Source organism: Mobula birostris, chromosome 18 (genome assembly GCF_030028105.1).
Source record: "Mobula birostris isolate sMobBir1 chromosome 18, sMobBir1.hap1, whole genome shotgun sequence".
In the NCBI taxonomy this organism is placed as follows: domain Eukaryota; kingdom Metazoa; phylum Chordata; class Chondrichthyes; order Myliobatiformes; family Myliobatidae; genus Mobula; species Mobula birostris.
In genome coordinates this window covers 36,707,519-36,726,735 of record NC_092387.1, presented here as the reverse complement: position 1 = coordinate 36,726,735, position 19,217 = coordinate 36,707,519, and the positions used below count along the sequence as shown (strand labels likewise).

At 39.9% G+C, this 19,217-nt stretch overlaps 1 protein-coding gene across 2 annotated transcripts in view; it reads right to left on the bottom strand.

Moving 5' to 3' along the window:
• sec31b (SEC31 homolog B, COPII coat complex component) overlaps positions 1-19,217 on the bottom strand; it is a 93,378-nt gene that overhangs the window by 4,005 nt on the left and 70,156 nt on the right. For both annotated transcript variants that reach the window (XM_072282519.1, XM_072282520.1), the window contains 2 exons: positions 7,509-7,655; positions 5,466-5,585 (listed from right to left, as the gene is read on the bottom strand). In XM_072282519.1, the coding sequence (XP_072138620.1) occupies positions 5,466-5,585; positions 7,509-7,655 (267 nt within the window). The remainder of the gene's footprint in view (positions 1-5,465; positions 5,586-7,508; positions 7,656-19,217) is intronic.

The window sequence follows — 19,217 nt, the reverse complement described above, 5'->3', positions numbered from 1 at the left end:
ATATGAACAACAATGCACTCTTTGATACACACACTCCTTTGGTTACAGGATACCCGAGGTGGTATTATTTGTAATGCCTTGTGACACTACAACATTGGGTTAAGTGTTTCATTATGTGAATTGAAAATGCCAGGGTCAGGTGCAAGAAGCCTATTACCATGTCTGCAAAACAAAGAGAAAAAAGGTAAATGAGGAAATGATTGAGTGATGATAGACTTGAGTTTTAACAATAACCCCAAAGCAAACTACTGAAAATGCTGGAAATCTGGAAAAAACACAGAAGATTCTGGGAACAACCAGTGGAACAGCGTTTGTGGCAAGAGAAACAGTTAACATTTCATATACCCATGCTGAAATCGTCAATTTCATCAGCTTTACCTCCAACTTCACTTGGTTCATTTCTGACACCTCCCTCCCCTTCCTCGATCTGTCTCCATCACTGGAGACAAACTGTCTTTGACACTTAAAATAAACACATAGATTCCCATGGTTATCTGGACAATATATGTTCCCAACCTGTCTCTTGTAAAAATGATATCCCCTTTTCTCAGTACCTTAGTCTCCACTGCACCTGCTCCCAGGATGAGGCTTTCCTTTCCAGGACATCAGAGATGTCCTCCTTCCAAGAAAGGAGTTTCTCTTCCTCCACCATTGCTACCCTCATCTGTATCTCCTCTATTTCCCGGACATCCACGCTCACCCCTATCTTCTTGCTGCCTAACAGTGATTTCTTGTCCTCACCTCCACATCCAACACATCATTCTGCAATTCCTACCATCTCCAAAGGGATCCTACCCCCAAACACATATTTACCTTTCCCCCACTCTCCGCAGGAATCACTCCCTCCATGATTCCCTTGTCCATTTGTCCCTCCCCACTAACCTAGCTCCCAACACTTATCCCTTAAAGTGCCCAAAGTGCTACACCTGCCCATTCACCTCTTCCCTCACCTCCATTCAGGGCCCGAAACAGTCCTTCCTGGCGAGGCAACACCTCACCTGGGAATCTGCTGGGGTCACTAATTGCATCCAGTGCTCACAAAGTGGCATTCTCTACATTGGTGAATCCTGTCGTATATTGGAGGACAACTTCATTGAGCACCTCCGCTCAATCTGCCAAAAGCGGATCTTCCCGGTGGCCAAAGATTTTAAATTCAATTCCCGTTCTGACATGTCAGGCCATGGCCTCCTCTTGTGCCATCATGAGACCACCCTCCGGAAGGAGGAGCAACACCTAATATTCTGTTTGGTTAGCCTCCAACCTGATGGCATGAACATCGATTTCTCCCTCTGGTGAAAAAATTTCCTCCCTCCCCCTACTTCTATTGCTCACTTCATTCTGGTCTCTTACCTCGTCTCCCTTGAATATCATCTCCCCGTGCTCCTCCTCCTTCCCTTTCTCCTATGGCTCACTCTCCTCCCCTATCAGATTCCTTCCTCTCCAGTCCTTTACTTTTCCCATCCATCTGGTTTCATCTGCCACTTTCTAGCTATCCTTCTCCTCCCTCCCACCTTTCTTCCCTGGTATTTCTCACTTCCTTTCCAGTCCTGAGGAAGGATTTTGGCCCAAAACATCAACTGTTCATTTCCATGGATGCTGCCTGACCTGTTAAGTTTCTCCGTTGTGTGTGTGTGTGTGTGTGTGTGTGTGCACGCGCGCGTTGCATGTTGCTTTGGATTTCCAGCATTTGCAGAATTTCTACTGTTTAACACTTCAGATCAATGATCTTTTACCTGAAAAGTTAGTTCTACATCTCTACAAATAATAACAGCTGAAAAATTTAATTGTTTTCCATTTCATTTTTGTATTTTATCAGCTTTAAGACTGTGGGAGAAAAGAAACACAGGCTATAAAATAATTCAAAAACATGGAAGTTCTACAAATAAATCGTCCGATTAGCCATGATTTGAAATTAGATGGAATGGAGGAAAAATGAAGCTTGTATGAGAACATACTTGGGAGTCTAAAAAGCAGTCATAAAACTGCTGACCATATTTGATTGGAGAGCACAGGTATCCGACGATCAAGAGTAGTATATGGAGAAACTAATTTAGCAGAATTGCCTATCAAACTGACCTATAAAATCGTGACCAGAAATCAATGATAGACATTTTAGGCATTCAAGCTAAGAGTTAAACTGGGTAATAACAATACTGGATACAAAACATCAAACTAAGCTTCTAGAGACACATTTTGCAATGGTGATATGAGATTTCCATGTGGATGGATTCAGCAAGACCAACAATGTTATTGGACAGAGAATACTGTTGGTGGTTAAAGACTTAAGCATTTGCTCAGATTAGCATGATGTTGAAACTGCCTTTGAGGAATGAATATAAATTTTATTTGCATCCCACTGAAAGGTATGAAAATGTATTTGCTGAACATTAGCAACTTCATGCAAGAGGAAGAAAGGATGTAGCAACTAAAGAAAATTTAATGAATACAATTAAGCATGAAGAACATTATGAACGAGGATGGAAAGTGAATGGAAAATGTTAATGACATGAAGAGCAAGTTGGAAAGCAGAATAGTTCTGGCATAAGACACATCAGCAGAATTAGACTATTTGGCCCAATGAGTCTGCTCCACCATTCCATCAAGGCTGATTTATGATCCCTCTTAACCCCACTCTTCTGCATTCTCCCTAGAACCTTTGATGCCCTTACTAGTCAAGAACATATCAACCTCTGCTTTAAATATACTCAATGACTTGGCTTCCACACTCATCTGTGGCAATGAATTCCATCCTATATCATAAATGATGAATAGTGTGAGACAATGATCCAGCTACAGTGAAGACAATGCTATTAGAGATAATTGGGCAGGCACATAGTAAAATCAGATGGCCAGAAGATAATTATATGGCTTTTGGATAAAGTGCATTAGTTACAATACACAAGACAATGCTGTTTCTGGGACATGAGGTGGACAAGTAAGTTTTTATTTCACTTTTCTCACAGGCAATCAAGACTTGGTATACCATGAGATGACAGCTTTGATATTTTGAAAATAGTGCTCATAACAATGAACCAAAGAATCACACTAGCACAAAGCTTGATTACTGTTATAGTTCCCACAGTCATTTAGGAAAGGCAGACCACCTACACCGGTGTTAAGTTTCTGGTAATATTTTCTGTTTTTATTAATGGCTTGTCTTCAAACCATTGCATGACTTCAGATAATGTGGATATTTATTTTCGGACAGTAAATAAACAGTATAGTCAATCCTAAATGGAAGGTAACTGACTGCAGAAAATGTGAAAGCATGTGTTATATTCACGTTATTTCTCGGAATAGTTCCACCCTGTTTATACGACAATTATAATATTGACTTAGTTGAACCTTCAAAAGTTTGATGTTGGGGGTAAATTCTTCAATTTTAGAGGAAACGGAGCCTACAGCTAGCTACAATTGGCACTATATCCAGGATATAAAATATCAAGAACAAGGTACACATAGAGTTTAAATCCTCTTTTAAGTAACTCCCTTTGTTCTTGTCCCGCTCCGTTACAAGGAATATAATGACAAACAGCTGATTTGCTTCAGATGAACAAAATTAAATCCTAATCAGAATTTATGTCTGATAAAATCATCATTCAGATGCAGAAAATCATTAGTGAAGCACTAATGTTCAGTGTCCTTTCTCAAAATAATCCAGAGTAAGCTCAAAACTACAATCTTGAGTCAGACTGTTCAACACTTAATCCAGTGAGTCATGGGGCACCCCTACCACCCAGAAAGGGGAAGCCTCAGTTCACAACAACTGAAAACTGCAATGAGATTTGCACATTAAAATTCAAAGGTCTTCATACTTAAATGTTGCGTCAAGTCTGTCCCTTACATTAACATTTGAAACGGGTGGAAGGTTCATAAATGAGAAACTCTATGAGATTGTTAGGGTTGATCATTTACATGGTTGCAGGAACTTGCACTGTGCTTTAGGATACTACAGATGGGCACCCTCCAGTGGGACAAATCATTAGCATAAAACTGCATTAACCGGGCGGAGATGTGAGAAGTGTGATATCTCAGTTTTTTCTAGAATTTAGAATTAATCCACCAATAGCGAAATTGAACCTGATGTCTTCAGAAACAAAGTTTAAGATATTTCAGAAAAAGTCCTAATGAAGGGTCTTGGGCCGAAACATCGACTGTATACTCTTTTCCATAGATGCAGCCCGGCCTGTGCAGTTCCTCCAGCATTTTGTGTGTGTGCTAAGATATTTCAGGTTGAAATTTCCTTCTGTTTATGAGAAAAGACCAAGAACATGTTACCCACTATTGTATCAGGGCAACACTCACAACACGCTGGAGGAACTCAGTAGGTCAGGCAGCATCCGTGGAAACGTTCAGTCAATGTTTCAGGCCGGAACCCTTTGTCAGGACTGTAGAGGGAAGGGGCAGAGGCCCTATAAAGAAGGTGGCGGGAGGGTGGGAAGGAGAAGGCTGGTACGTTCCAGGTGAAAAACCAGTAAGAGGAAAGATAAAGGGGTGGGGGTTATCTTCCTTCCCCTCCCCCACTCCTTTATCTTTACCTTTCCTGCCCATCACCTCCCTGCTTCCCCTCCCCCACCCCATTATCTTTACCTTTCTTGCCTATCACCTCCCTGGTTCCCCTCCCCCACCTCCTTTATCTTTCCCCTTACTGGTTTCTCACCTGGAACCTACCAGCCTTCTCCTTCCCACCATCCCCCCACCTTCTTTATAGGGCCTCTGCCCCTTCCCCCTACAGTCCTGACGAAGGGTTCCGGCCCGAAACGTCGACCGATCCTTTCCACAGATGCTGTCCGACCTGCTGAGTTCCTCCAGTGTTTTGTGGGTGTTGCTTTGACCCCAGCATCTGCAGGTTATTTTGTGTTTATGATTGTATCAGGGCAGGATCCCTCAATGTTCATATTAATCAAGACATGGAATCCTGTCGTAAGGCAGAAAATCACCTTTCACTGGTACTTTGCTGCAGCAGCATTGTACATCACAATTTCCCTTATGTGGAGAGTAATGGCACATTCCTGACAATTCATTTTTCTGTATGAATTATTTGAAGGAAGATAATCATGTTGAAAAATAAATCTTTTCAGATAAAAATTAAAAGTAAAAAAACTCAGTTTTTACAGTAAGGTTGAGGGAGGCATATAAAGAGAATATAAACTTTCCAGTTAAAAATCTTGCAATATAATTTCTACAATACATTAACTATTCCTTATCTGTTTTCAACTAAGGATAATTGGGGCAAATGAATCCATCAATTTTAGCAATGGAAATACCGAATAACTTAAATTCCCCATCTCTCATACCTGATTTTCCATGGTAATTTAACTAATTTCATTGTGCCAGTGGTTTGCAGTCCCTACACCCCCTTTAAACACACACACACAAAACATATAAAAACACTTTTTTGTAATACAAAGGAATGCACTATAATCTACTTTTTCAAATAACAAGATTATTGCTCAGTGACATACAGGGTCAGCAGCAGCTAAAAGGCATCGTTGTACCAGCCCATCAAACGTGGTCTTCAATATCATGTGCTCTTCTGGAATTTGCTTTTTCACAATCTTCTCTGTGGGCAGCTGTTGTAGTGGCTGGAAGTGAAGCACAGCATTTAGGTCACTAATACAGAACCAAAAGACTGTAGGAATATGGCATTACAATCCATATCCAGCTGCAGTCCACAGCACATCAGTACTCAGCTCAGTAGGAAGGTACACAGGTACAGACTGGCTGTGCAATTCATGGAATAAATTGTCTGTAGAAGTGCTCTCTGGCATCAGCACAAAGGGTTAAGATGTTAGGACCTCAACATTTTTTTTAATCCACAAAATCTTTCCAGCAGTGGCCATCCTTGTCAGTTTAGCCCTGTTTTTACTTCCTACAACCACATGGATACAGTAGTTTCATGGTTCTGTTGCTTAACCATGACTCAGGTCAAGTTCAAACTTTACCATGTATCAGGTAAATTGCATGTTGATTGAGTCACTAAAGGAAAGAAGATTACCATATAAATTATTTGCACTGAAAGGACCGCTGCAATTCTGCTTCAAACTACTAAAAAATTAAAGGAGCTAAAACAACCCAAAGAGACAAAATACCTTTGAAATATTAATAAAATTCTCTACTAAGTCCCTCTCCCCAGAAGTTGATTATTTCTCTTTCCATAGGTCACTGAGCAAACTTAGAGAAGTCTTAATTTGATGAAGCAAAACAAATACTGACACTATGAAAGTGATGAGTCACAGGAGGAAAGTATAGCCTTCACATGCCTTTTCACAATATCTGATCAGTAGTCATTTACAATCACGTTACCCTTTTAAATTTATATATCTGACAACATATTGATAGTATTATTGTTCAGTACTGAACATAACCATATCCAAGACAAAGGAAGAATGACTGTTTTATGATGTGAGTTCTACAAGTATTGAAGAGGAGAAAAATCACATAAGTTGAGCAATCAGGGAGGCAACTTCAGACTGCAAGGTGGGATATTTCAAGCCACAGCCTCAAAGATGGGGTGAAGGATATGGGGAAGATGAGGCTCAAGTTGCAAGATGGTGAATGGACTATAAAAGTGATTGGGATAAAAGATTTAAACATGAATTAAATTCAAAGCTCTGGGAGCCAACAGAGGATTAATAGATTAGCAAAGCCTTGAACTTGGATCAGACAAGAGCTGAAGATGAAGAAGTTGGAGGCTGCCTATGAGAGGATTGTAAGTGATAATCCTACAGATGACAAAAATATAGATTAGAGATGCAGGAGGAGGAGGCAGATTAAGGCAGATAGATGATGTTATAGAGGTACAAATAAGGCATACTGAGATGGCAAGGAAGCTCAGTTCCAAGTCCAAAGGACACTAAAGCTGCAAACTTCCTTGTTCTATCTGAGGCAACGGCCACGGAGAGCTAAAGATCATGGCTTTTGACCTTCCTAATACATTTGTAAATTAATGGAACATATTCCACTACTTCCATATTGTTCTCCATGTTTATAGTTTTGTGGCCACCTTTCCCTCTCACATATATCATACAATATATTTTGATTTGGGGGTATATTGCAATTGTCACTACAAATCAATGTAGACAATGAATTACAGTACACAAGACTACGGGAGTTTTGCTGCAATAGATTACTTTTACCAAACAACTATTTTTCATTTCATTTTTCCTTTTACTGTAAAACGTAGGATCTTTAATTTAAAATTGGGTGGACAGCAGTACAGCTAATAGAGGCATTGTCTTGCTTTGACAGAGACTTGGGTTCAATATTGAACTTGGGTACCATTCATAGGTCTGTGCATTCTCACTGTGACTCCTTAGGTTTTTGAATTATGTTACACAAGACATAGCACATACATTTTTAGTCTATATAGCTTCATAACAGTGCCAGACTACAAGAGTGTACTTTGACCCCTTAGCATTACTAGCACATAAATTATGTCATAAGTACAACCTAGGCATAATGCAATTGCAAAAAACAAAACCATAGACTTTCAGCAAAGAACACACCTGAAAGTTGCCCTCTTTTGGTGCCCCTGGAGGTCCTTGACTGGTTTCCTGAGAAGATAGGCCTTGGAGTTGGGCCTTTTGTGGATCCACAGAGAAATTTACAACAGGAGCTGTTATAGGAGCTGGAGGAGTGTAGTTGTCTTGAATCTGAAAGATTACAAAGAGCATGTTCTAAAGCAGAAGCTACCACAAAAAGGTTAACAACTTTATCAAGTTAATTGTTCAGGAAGACCTAGATTGTGATTCTTTCTGCATTAACACATCTCTAGTTAACTGTACAAACCAATACAAGTTATCCTTCAAGATTTGAATAACAGCATATCAGTTGGATTTTGTAATATTCCCATATCGTCTTTAAAATGCTTCATAAAACTAAACTTTATGACCAATCTTATGGCAATGTCTTTAATACTTTATTAAAGTATTGCACGGTTCATTACCTAAAATACTGCATGGTTTATTATCTATTTTTGTTTGACGATACTTATGAATTAACTTGGTAAGTGTAAAATATCATATAAATGGAGCATCTACTATTTTTGCCTTAGACCGTCCATGGGTGTTTCGCTTTTATGAGCTTGAAATAACTTTGGGGTACTATCATTTATTTAGCAATTCAAGATATGCATACCTTTGTCTCTATAAAGTGCAATTAAATCACAATGTGTTAACTAAAATCTTCAGCAAACTATACTTTTTCATGTAATCATATTTTGTTCTTGCAAGTATTTCCACCCAAGTTTGCGTTTTCCAGTCTTTTATAGCAATGACCAGCTCATTCAAAGATAATATGGGGCAATCAGCATTTCAAGGATCTAAGTTCAAAGTAAAATTTATTATAAAGCATATACTTGTCACCAGGTACAACCCTGAGATTCTTTTTCTGTGGGCATACTTAGCAAATCTACAGAACAGTAACTGTAAACAGGATCAATGAGTGTAGTTATCCCCTTTTGTTCAAGAGCCTGATGGTTGAGGGGTAGTAACCATTCTTCAACCTGGTTGTGCGAGTCCTGAGGCATTTGTACCTTCTACCTGATGGCAGCAGTGAGAAAAGAGCTTGGCCTGGTTGGTGAGGATCTTTGATAATACTGCCAAAGTAAACTCTGCATGGTTGACATTTATTGCTGGCATTGCTTTTTACTGATGAGAACTGAAGAGCTTTTTAGGTAGGTCCTTAATGGTGGTTTTCAATTTATAATGGTCAAATTGCATAATTTGAACCTTAACTATTCCGAGTTCATGCCAAAATTACAGCATTTTAAAATAAAGATAATTTAATTTAGTGAAGTATCCATTTCTTTGATATGAAAAGGTGAGAGATACAAGTACTTTTTGAATTATGTAACAGTTGCACAAAAGGTAGATTCTGAAGAACAAAGTTTCCTGAACAATTAATGTTGAGAAATATCAATCACCTTACTTCAAAACTATTTACAAAGCAGTGACTGGCATGTTGAACTGAATCTATTACTGAACACATCTAACTTTCGAGTTCAGTACAATCACTAGTTGGGTAAATAAGTTCCTATAGATTGCTGCCTGGCCTGCTGTGTTCCACCAGCATTTTGTGTGTGTTGGGTAAATAAGTTTTGTGATCTAGCTTGGAGCATTAACACTTCATTAATATACAAAACTATATCGCTGGAATCTAAATCTAAATATAAATGATAATGAATTTTCACACCAGAACTGAATCACACAGATCATTTACAAAGGAAAGAATTATTATTTTTAAATGCTCAGATCCTGATGTCCATCTATGTTTTTAAATGTACCATTCACAATACAAATGCATTGTTCCAAGTATACTTAAATCTATGAAAGATACTTAAAGTATATTGGATTACTGTGGCTATCTCAGCTAATGATGCAATGAGGTTACATCACAGGGTTCCAACACTTGTTTAGAAACAGTTCCTGCAGAGTAGAAGTCAGAGAACTCTATAGCTGGGCAGTATGGTCTGCCTAAAGTACTCCAAGTCATACTGTTCCACTAATATCAATAATTTATATTCAGTGGACAATTAAAATGCAGTGAAATATCCCAAGGTGCTTTGCAACACCATAATCAAACCAAAATTGACAGAATGCCATATAGGAGATATGGAGACAGATGATTTATAGCCTGGTGAAAAGTCCTGGCTTTATTCACAGACTGCTGTTGACTAAGAAAGGCCTCCACCAACCATATTTTGATAAAAGAACAATAGGAAAACAATTAAGCTAGTCATGTGTTTTTTTAAAAGCTGGGCCCAAAGTTTTGATATTATAATCAAAGCACATGAATTTAGATCACACTGTTAACTTTGGATAACTTTAAAAAAAATTAAGTTCAGGATTAGAAAACTGCTGATCATGATTAAGAGAAACAATGCTCTCTGAGAATTAGAACACTGTTACCTAGGGAAGCTCCACAATAGAGTGAGTTAATGTTAAAATCACAACTGAATGACTTTAAAGCAAAACTGTTTAAAGGGAATGTTTTAAACCTTCCGCACTAAGAACCAGGAAAAATAATTCCAGTTTACTAATTGTAATTATATCCTGGCCCTCAAAGGAGGAAAATATACCATTGAATTTGACAGAAAATATTCAAAATAACAGTGGTACGGCTAGTAACTCTTGTGATCCAGGTTCAATCCTGGCCTCCGGTACTGGCTACGAGTTTGTATGTTCTCCCAATCATCACATAGGTTTTCTCGTCTCCTCCATGTGCCAAAAATGTACAGATTGGTATGTTAATTGGCCATATGGGGAGAATAAAATTGGTTGGAATAGGATTAGTGTAAAAATAGGTGCTTGATGATCTCCACGTACTCACTCAGCACAAAGGGCCTATTTCTGTGCTAGATCTCTCTATGATCCTGGCATGTGTAACAGTGCTCACATTGCATGTGAGACTTATACAATAGGTGTAGTTGATGAATAATAGCAGTTTTAACTGAGCTGGAAAAGAAATTAGATAGAATAAATTTGGAAACAATTCATATCCAGTGTTCCATCTTTCACATTATTATACACAAAGCTCATCCACAAAGTGTGAAACACAGTGGAAACAATTCCTCCAGTTCTAGCCCCTTACTCATTCCCAATTTCCCATGTTCGCCCATTAACGATGCTTTCAACCAGCCAGAGGGATCTGGAATACCTCTTAAGTATTTCAGTCCCTACAGTCTCCCTTAAAGGTTCTCCTCGAAATCGACATTTTTAGGCTTATATGTGTCCGCAATGTACCGTAATAGTCAGCATCATGTGGTTTGTTAAAATTTACCTCCACAGATGGCAAAATGCAGATTCAAGTTGTTACTATTAAAATAAATTGTGCATAACTATGCCGCAACTCAATGAAATTTCACTCTTAAATCACAGTTCGTTCCTGATTTCACTTTGTCTCCTGTAGAAAATCTCAAAAGTTATGCTTCATCATGGAGCATGAATAAAGCACAAATCAATTTGAAAATTCTTCCAAAGAATGTTTTTATTTGTGTGGATAGGATGATGATGCAAGTGATCCTAATGGAGAATTGTACAAACGTGAGATCCTAGGAAAATCTTGTGGCAGTGTTTTGGGTCTTTTTATAGATCATTTCCTTTGCTTTTGACTTTACTTGTGCATCATATCAGAATATCAACTTTGTGAGATTTATGAGATCTTCACTTTCCTTGAATACATTTGAAACTAGCCATACCAATATCTACCATTTGAAGGATTAACATCACTGGCAAGCGCTAACACAACTAAAGTAATTATAAATGACACAGGCGAACTGAACTACAGGCACATCACGACAAACTGAAATTGCAGTTAATGGTTCCATGAATCCACAGCTAAAAGGATTTTCAGATTAACCCTCTAAGCTCATCATGTCCAGAAGAGGTCACTCTGCTGAACTGTAAAATCCACTGGAGGAAAGTGATTACAATCACAGCAAAATAGATGACATCTTTCTCCTTCAAAACAGCTAAATAACTTCAAGTAGGGCTAACAAACACTTGGATATTCAGTAGTGTTTCTCATGTTGAATGAATACAATCTGCACTTAAAAGTAATCCTGATCAATTTAGGGTTTGCAAATTTGCTTTAATTGAGTAAAATGGCTTCATTTTCTCGTGCTATCTACAGGGAAGGAGGAGGAGGGATTAAGGTCGGGGATTACTGCAGACATTTAAAAAAAGGATACCTCCTACTTTGACTGGTATTATATTGTGGTACAAACGAACAGCCCTAGTTTCACATGACTGGTCCTTCTCTCGCACCATTTCTAATCCCTTCCTTGGATCATTCTCTTGATTCTTCACCCAATGAAGTAGATATACTTGACAATAACATCCAATCAAAACAGACTGGAAGCTTTAAAGACTTAAAACAACTTCCTTGGGGATCTGACTATATTACAGATGTGTTTTTTTTTCAAACTCCTTTTCCCCACAAAAGCATTTGGAATTCTGAGCACAAGAGATTCTGCAGAAGAAAGTTCTCAGCCCAAAACATCAACTGGAATCTTGCCCCTTCAACTTTTACTAAAAACTCCATCTAGCATTGGTATGGGCATGAACGTGGCTTAAAAAACTTCATAGCCTTGATTTTCTAGCATTACATAGATAGATCAATGGCCAGTGGTGTTTCTAGTGTTTGGCAGTAGGATGGTTACATTACTGAACTAGTGATCTAGGGTTTCAGGTTGGTAATCCAAAGAATACAATCTCAAAGATGATCCAATGAGATTTGATAAATTGAATGCAGTTTAAAAAGGAAAGTGAAAATAACAATAAATTGGTATCAGCAAAACACAAACACAATAGATTCTATAGATGCTAAAAATCCAGAGTAATCCACACTAAATGATGTAGGAACTCAGCAGGTCAGGCAGCATCTATGGAAATAAATAAAGAGTCAACATTTCGAGCCAAAACCCTTCGTCAGGACCATCAGTTTTTGTGTGTTACTCTGCATCAGTAAAAAATAGCTTCAAAGTTTTTATTTTATTTTATTTAGCAATGCAGCGCAGAATAGGCCTTTCTGGCCCTTCGAGCCACCCAACAACCTATCTATTTAACCCTAACAACAGGAATTCTGCAGATGCTGGAAATTCAAGCAACACACATCAAAGTTGCTGGTGAACGCAGCAGGCCAAGCAGCATCTGTAGGAAGAGGTGCAGTCGACGTTTCAGGCCGAGACCCTTCGTCAGGACTAACTGAAGGAAGAGTGAGTAAGAGATTTGAAAGTTGGAGGGGGAGGGGGAGATCCAAAATGATAGGAGAAGACAGGAGGGGGAGGGATAGAGCCAAGAGCTGGACAGGTGATAGGCAAAAGGGGATACGAGAGGATCATGGGACAGGAGGTCCAGGAAGAAAGACAAGGGGGGGGGGGGACCCAGAGGATGGGCAAGAGGTATATTCAGAGGGTCAGAGGGAGAAAAAGGAGAGTGAGAGAAAGAATGTGTGCATCAAAATGAGTAACAGATGGGGTACGAGGGGGAGGTGGGGCCTTAGCGGAAGTTAGAGAAGTCGATGTTCATGCCATCAGGTTGGAGGCTACCCAGACGGAATATAAGGTGTTGTTCCTCCAACCTGAGTGTGGCTTCATCTTTACAGTAGAGGATGCCGTGGATAGACATGTCAGAATGGGAATGGGATGTGGAATTAAAATGTGTGGCCACTGGGAGATCCTGCTTTCTCTGGCGGACAGAGCGTAGATGTTCAGCAAAGCGGTCTCCCAGTCTGCGTCGGGACTTGCCAATATATAAAAGGCCACATCGGGAGCACCGGACGCAGTATATCACCCCAGTCGACTCACAGGTGAAGTGTTGCCTCACCTGGAAGGACTGTTTGGGGCCCTGAATGATGGTAAGGGAGGAAGTGTAAGGGCATGTGTAGCACTTGTTCCGCTTACACGGATAAGTGCCAGGAGGGAGATCAGTGGGGAGGGATGGGGGGGGACGAATATTTAACCCTAGCCTGATCACAGTATCATTTACAATGACCAATCAACTTACTTACTGGTACACCTTAGGACTGTGGGTGGAAACCAAACATCCAGAGGAAACTCGCGCATTCCACGGCGAGGATGTACAAACTCCTTACAGAGAATGCTAGGATTGAACTCCAAACTCCGACGGCTTGAGCTGTAATAGCATCGCACTAACTGCTATGCTATCATGGCACATAAAGGCTCAATCAGCAAAACGTCCTTTAGGAAATATATTTACAGTCCTAATTTAATATGGCTAATTTACACCGTTCTCTGATAGATGCCAGCCAAGACTATGTGGAACTCAAGCGATCAGCAGCATCCTTGTACAGGGTCAGAAGACTGAGGGTGGATTTAAAACCCACTCCAGAGACAAAAATCTAGTTTGCAACTTTGTGTGGTACTAAGGGGGTGCTAGACTATTGGAGGTTCTGTCTTCTGAATGGGTCATTAAACCAAATCCGTTCATGCTCTCTCAGGTAGTCATATGAGATTTCATGGTGCTATTTGGATGAGAGACAGGGCATGACTCCCAGTATATTAGCCAAAGTTTATCCTTCATTCAACATCACAAAAACAATAGATTATCTGAATTTTACCACTTTGCCCTTTATGGGAGACTATTAGCTGCAAACTGTGCACCGTATTTTGCACAAGACAATTTAGTATCCCCATTGGATTATAACTGTTCAAAGTGAAGGACCACCCGCTTGTGAGGCCAGTGAGAATCAGTGTGTCAGGGAAATGTGGACATCAAAAGAAGTGTCACTTCACAAACTACCCACTGACAGGAGCCCCCTGGCCTAACAGTGCTATAGTCTGTGGTCTGACAATGACCTCAGAACTGCAGTGGAAGCAAGTTATTCTCAATCCTAAGAGACTACTTAAGAAGATGGTAGCAAACAGAGCAAATATAAACCACTAATAAACAGAAGAATTTTTAACCACCACTAAGATATCATGTCCTGCCGCTTCTTCTATTAGATGCTTACCATAAGAATATGGTACATGAAATACACTTTATAAGAACATGGGATTAAAGAATGTTACTATTATGAAATATGTTTCATAAAGAATACCAAATCAATCCCCTTTACCATAAACATCAGGCAACTACACTGGGGTGGAAGGTTGTACTGAGGTAGTCAGAGGTCATAAGTATAAGCCCCACATGAGACTTAACAACTTAATCTAGCAAGCACATTGGCGCAGTACTATATAGGCAGCTTTGAAGATGAAGCATTTTCACTTCAGCCCCAGTTACGCTGTCAGCTTGATGTAAAAGATTTTGCAGCACTACTTAGCAAGTTTGCAGGTTCTGTGTCCCAGGCATGCACTGTGGGTCTGTGGCTCGTTGCCATAGGTCTGTTATGTGAGACCCCACTCACAGCCTCTTTGCTCAACTCCAGATGTTTTGGGTCAGAAAGATAAATGCTCTTGATTCAGGTAAGCCAAGTTCAGGAGAGTGGCAATCATGGGTGGTCAGTACACAGTGAACTGTGGGCCTGAAAATTACAAATTATTTCTTTGCTAATGGGATTCTGAATAACACTGTCTTGAATTCACTTTTTTTTTTGTTAAGACTGCATGCACTGTACATAGAGGACACTTCTCAGAAAACCATTTATATCCTGGTTAAGTATCAAAATCACTGTTAAGGAGGAAATTATACTCTTGGAGACAGATATGTAGAATACTGTCAGTAGTTATTACAGAGAACTACTGCTTGTCAAAGAACATCGGAAAATTTTTAAAAATATTAAAAGATGGCAATATCAGCTTGAAGAACAAAGCACAATTTTTCAAACAATATTATAGACCATGTAATAAAAATAAGTAGAAGGCAATTACAGAATAGAACATTTATGGTCATTCAACCTGTTGACTCCATACTGTTTCATTGTAGAGAAATTACATCATTCCAGTCTCCTATTTCTGCACTGAGCCAGAGTCATACAGCACAAAAACAGGCCTTTTGGCCCACTGTAATCATGCCAACTATCAATTACCCACCCACACTAATCCAATTTGTGCGGCTGGTGGCATAGTAGCATCAGCGCCGGACTTTGGAGTGAAGGCTCCTGAGTTCAAATCCAGCCGGCTCCCTTGCATGCTTTCCATCCGTGCTGGGTTGAGCGTCAAGCTAGCAACATGGCCTCATAAAAATAAGAAAGCCTGCTATAAAAAAAAGGCCGTCATGACGGCGTCCCGGTGACTCACAAGGGCTTTCTTCTTCTTCTACTAATCCAATTTACCAGTCCAAATCGAAGACTGAACCAAAATGTTGACACCCCTGGGATCCAAAGTGATGATCCAAAATCATGATGATGTAGGGTAGATGTTATGACTATGGGCTGTTTTTTTATATATTGGAAGCCTGTCACCAGGCATGTTCCACAGGGATAAATGCTGGCACAATAACTGCATGTCATATCCATTTAAAAACGTAAACACGAGGAATTCTGCAGATGCTGGAAATTCAAGCAACACACATCAAAGTTGCTGGTGAACGCAGCAGGCCAGGCAGCATCTCTAGGAAGAGATACAGTCGATGTTTCGGGCCGAGACCCTTCGTCAGGACTAACCGAAGGAAGAGCTAGTAAGAGATTTGAAAGTGGGAGGAGGAGGGGGAGATCCAAAATGATAGAAGACAGGAGGGGGAGGGATGGAGCCAAGAGCTGGACAGGTGATTGGCAAAAGGGATACGAGAGGATCATGGGACAGGAGGCCCAGGGAGAAGGAAAAGGGGGAGGGGAGGAAAAACCCAGATGGGCAAGGGGTATAGTCAGAGAGACAGAGGGAGAAAAAGGAGAGAGAGAGAAAGAATGTGTGTATATAAAAAAAATAACGGATGGGGTACGAGGGGGAGGTGGGGCATTAGCGGAAGTTAGAGAAGTGAATGTTCATGCCATCAGTTTGGAGGCTACCCAGACGGAATATAAGGTGTTGTTCCTCCAACCTGAGTGTGGCTTCATCTTTACAGTTGAGGAGGCCATGGATAGACATGTCAGAATGGGAATGGGATGTGGAATTAAAATGTGTGGCCACTGGGAGATCTTGCTTTCTCTGGCGGACAGAGCGTAGGTGTTCAGCAAAATGATCTCCCAGTCTGCGTCGGGTCTCGCCAATATATAAAAGGCCACATTGGGAGCACCGGATGCAGTATATCACCCCAGCCGACTCACAGGTGAAGTGTCACCTCATCTGGAAGGACTGTCTGGGGCCCTGAATGGTGGTAAGGGAGGAAGTGTAAGGGCATATGTAGCACTTGTTCTGCTTACCAGGATAACTGCCAGGAGGGAGATCAGTGGGGAGGGATGGGGGGGACAAATGGACAAGGGAGTTGTGTAGGGAGTGACCCCTACGGAAAGCTGGGGGGGGGGGAGAGGGAAAGATGTGTTTAGTGGTGGGGTCCCGTTGGAGGTGGCGGAAGTTACGGAGAATAATATGTTGGACCCCGAGGCTGGTGGGGTGGTAGGTGAGGACCAGGGGAACCCTATTCCTAGTGGGGTGACGGGAGGATGGAGAGCAGATGTGCGTGAAATGGGAGAGATGCGTTTGAGAGCAGAGTTGATGGTGGAGGAAGAGAAGCCCCTTTCTTTAAAAAAGGAGGACATCTCCCTCGTCCTGGAATGAAAAGCCTCATCCTGAGAGCAGATGTGGCGGAGACGGAGGAATTGCGAGAAGGGGATGGCATTTTTGCAAGAGACAAGGTGAGAAGAGGAATAATCCAGATAGCTGTGAGAGTCAGTAGGCTTATAGTAGATATCAGTAGATAAGCTGCCTCCAGAGATAGAGACAGAAAGATCTAGAAAGGGGAGGGAGGTGTCGGAAATGGACCAGGTAAACTTGAGGGCAGGGTGAAAGCTGGAGGCAAAGTTAATGAAGTCAACGAGCTCAGCATGCGTGCAGGAAGCAGCGCCAATGCAGTCATCAATGTAGCGAAGGAAAAGTGGGCGACAGATACCAGAATAGGTGTGGAACATGGATTGTTCCACAAAGCCAACAAAAAGACGGGCATTGCTAGGACCCATATGGGTGCCCATAGCTACACCTTTAGTTTGGAGAAAGTGGGAGGAGCCAAAGGAGAAATTATTAAGAGTAAGGACTAATTTCGCTAGATGGAGCAGAGTGGTGGTAGAGGGGAACTGATTAGGTCTGGAATCCAAAAAGTAGCGGAGAGTTTTGAGACCTTCCTTTCTTTTTAAATCTTTTTATTAAATAAGTATACAAAAGGTAAACCATATAAGCACTAATGCACTGTTAGAAATTACAGGAGATATTAATACAGAAAAAAATTGATACAAACAGTGCAGTTTAAACATAAAATAATAAGGTAAATTAATAGTATACTAATTTTATATATATATATATATCTCAATAGAGAAAAGGAAAAAAAAAACCCCAAAAAAACCCCACCGTGCAACTAAACTAAAAGCAAAGCAATGGGCTATCTTGGAAACAGGTAGAGTTATAAAACTTAAAATCATGTCCTCAACCCCCAGCTCCATTAAAAACAGTTAAAAAAAGCAAGAAGGGAATATAAATATAAAACAAAAGAGAAAAAAAAATAATTACATTAAATGAATATATTGAATAAAAGATCTCCAGGTCTGTTCAAATTTAAATGAGGAATCATAAAGATTACTTCTAATTTTCTCCAAATTTAAGCATAATATCGTCTGGGAGAACCAAAAAAAGGTAGTTGGAGCATTAGGCTCTTTCCAATGTTGTAAGATACATCTTTTCGCCATTAAAGTAAGAAATGCAATCATTCTACGGGCTGAAGGAGAAAGATTACTGGAAATTTTAGGTAGTCCAAAGATAGCAGTAATAGGGTGAGGAGAGATATCTATATTCAATACCTTTGAGATAATATTAAAAATGTCTCTCCAAAAAGTTTCCAGAGTAGGACAAGACCAAAATATATGAGTTAAGGAAGCTATCTGCCCCGGACATCTATCACAAGAAGGATTAATATGAGAATAAAAACGAGCTAATTTATCTTTGGACATATGTGCTCTATGGACAACTTTAAATTGAATTAGGGAATGTTTAGCACAGATAGAGGAAGTATTGACTAATTGTAAAATCTGCCCCCAGTCATCCACAGAAATAACAGAACCCAATTCTTGTTCCCAATCTGACTTAATCTTATCAAATGGAGTTTTCCTAAGTTTCATAATAATATTATAAATAATACTCGTTGCACCTTTCTGACATGGATTAAGGTTAATTATAGTATCTAAAATATATGTAGGAGGAAGCACTGGAAAGGAAGAAAGTAGAGTACTTAGGAAATTTCTAACTTGAAAATATCTTAAAAAAAATGTATTCTTGGTAAATTATATTTATTAGATAATTGTTCAAAAGACATAAGGGAACCATCTAAAAATAAATCCAAAAACCGTGAAGTACCCTTAATCTTCCAAATTTGAAACGCACGATCCGTGAGAGAGGGAGGAAAAAAAATGTTACCTAAAATCGGAATCGCTAGTCCAAATTGGTTAAGATCGAAAAATTTTCTGAATTGAAACCAAATACGTAAGGTATATTTAACTATCGGGTTAGAAACCAGTTTGAGGCGTTTCAAATCCAAAGGAAGAGAGGAACCTAAAATAGAGCCAAGTGCATAGCCCTGAGCAGATTGTAATTCCAAAACTACCCATTTAGGGATGGATAGTGTATCTTGGTCAAATAACCAAAATTTCATATGTCGAATATTAATTGCCCA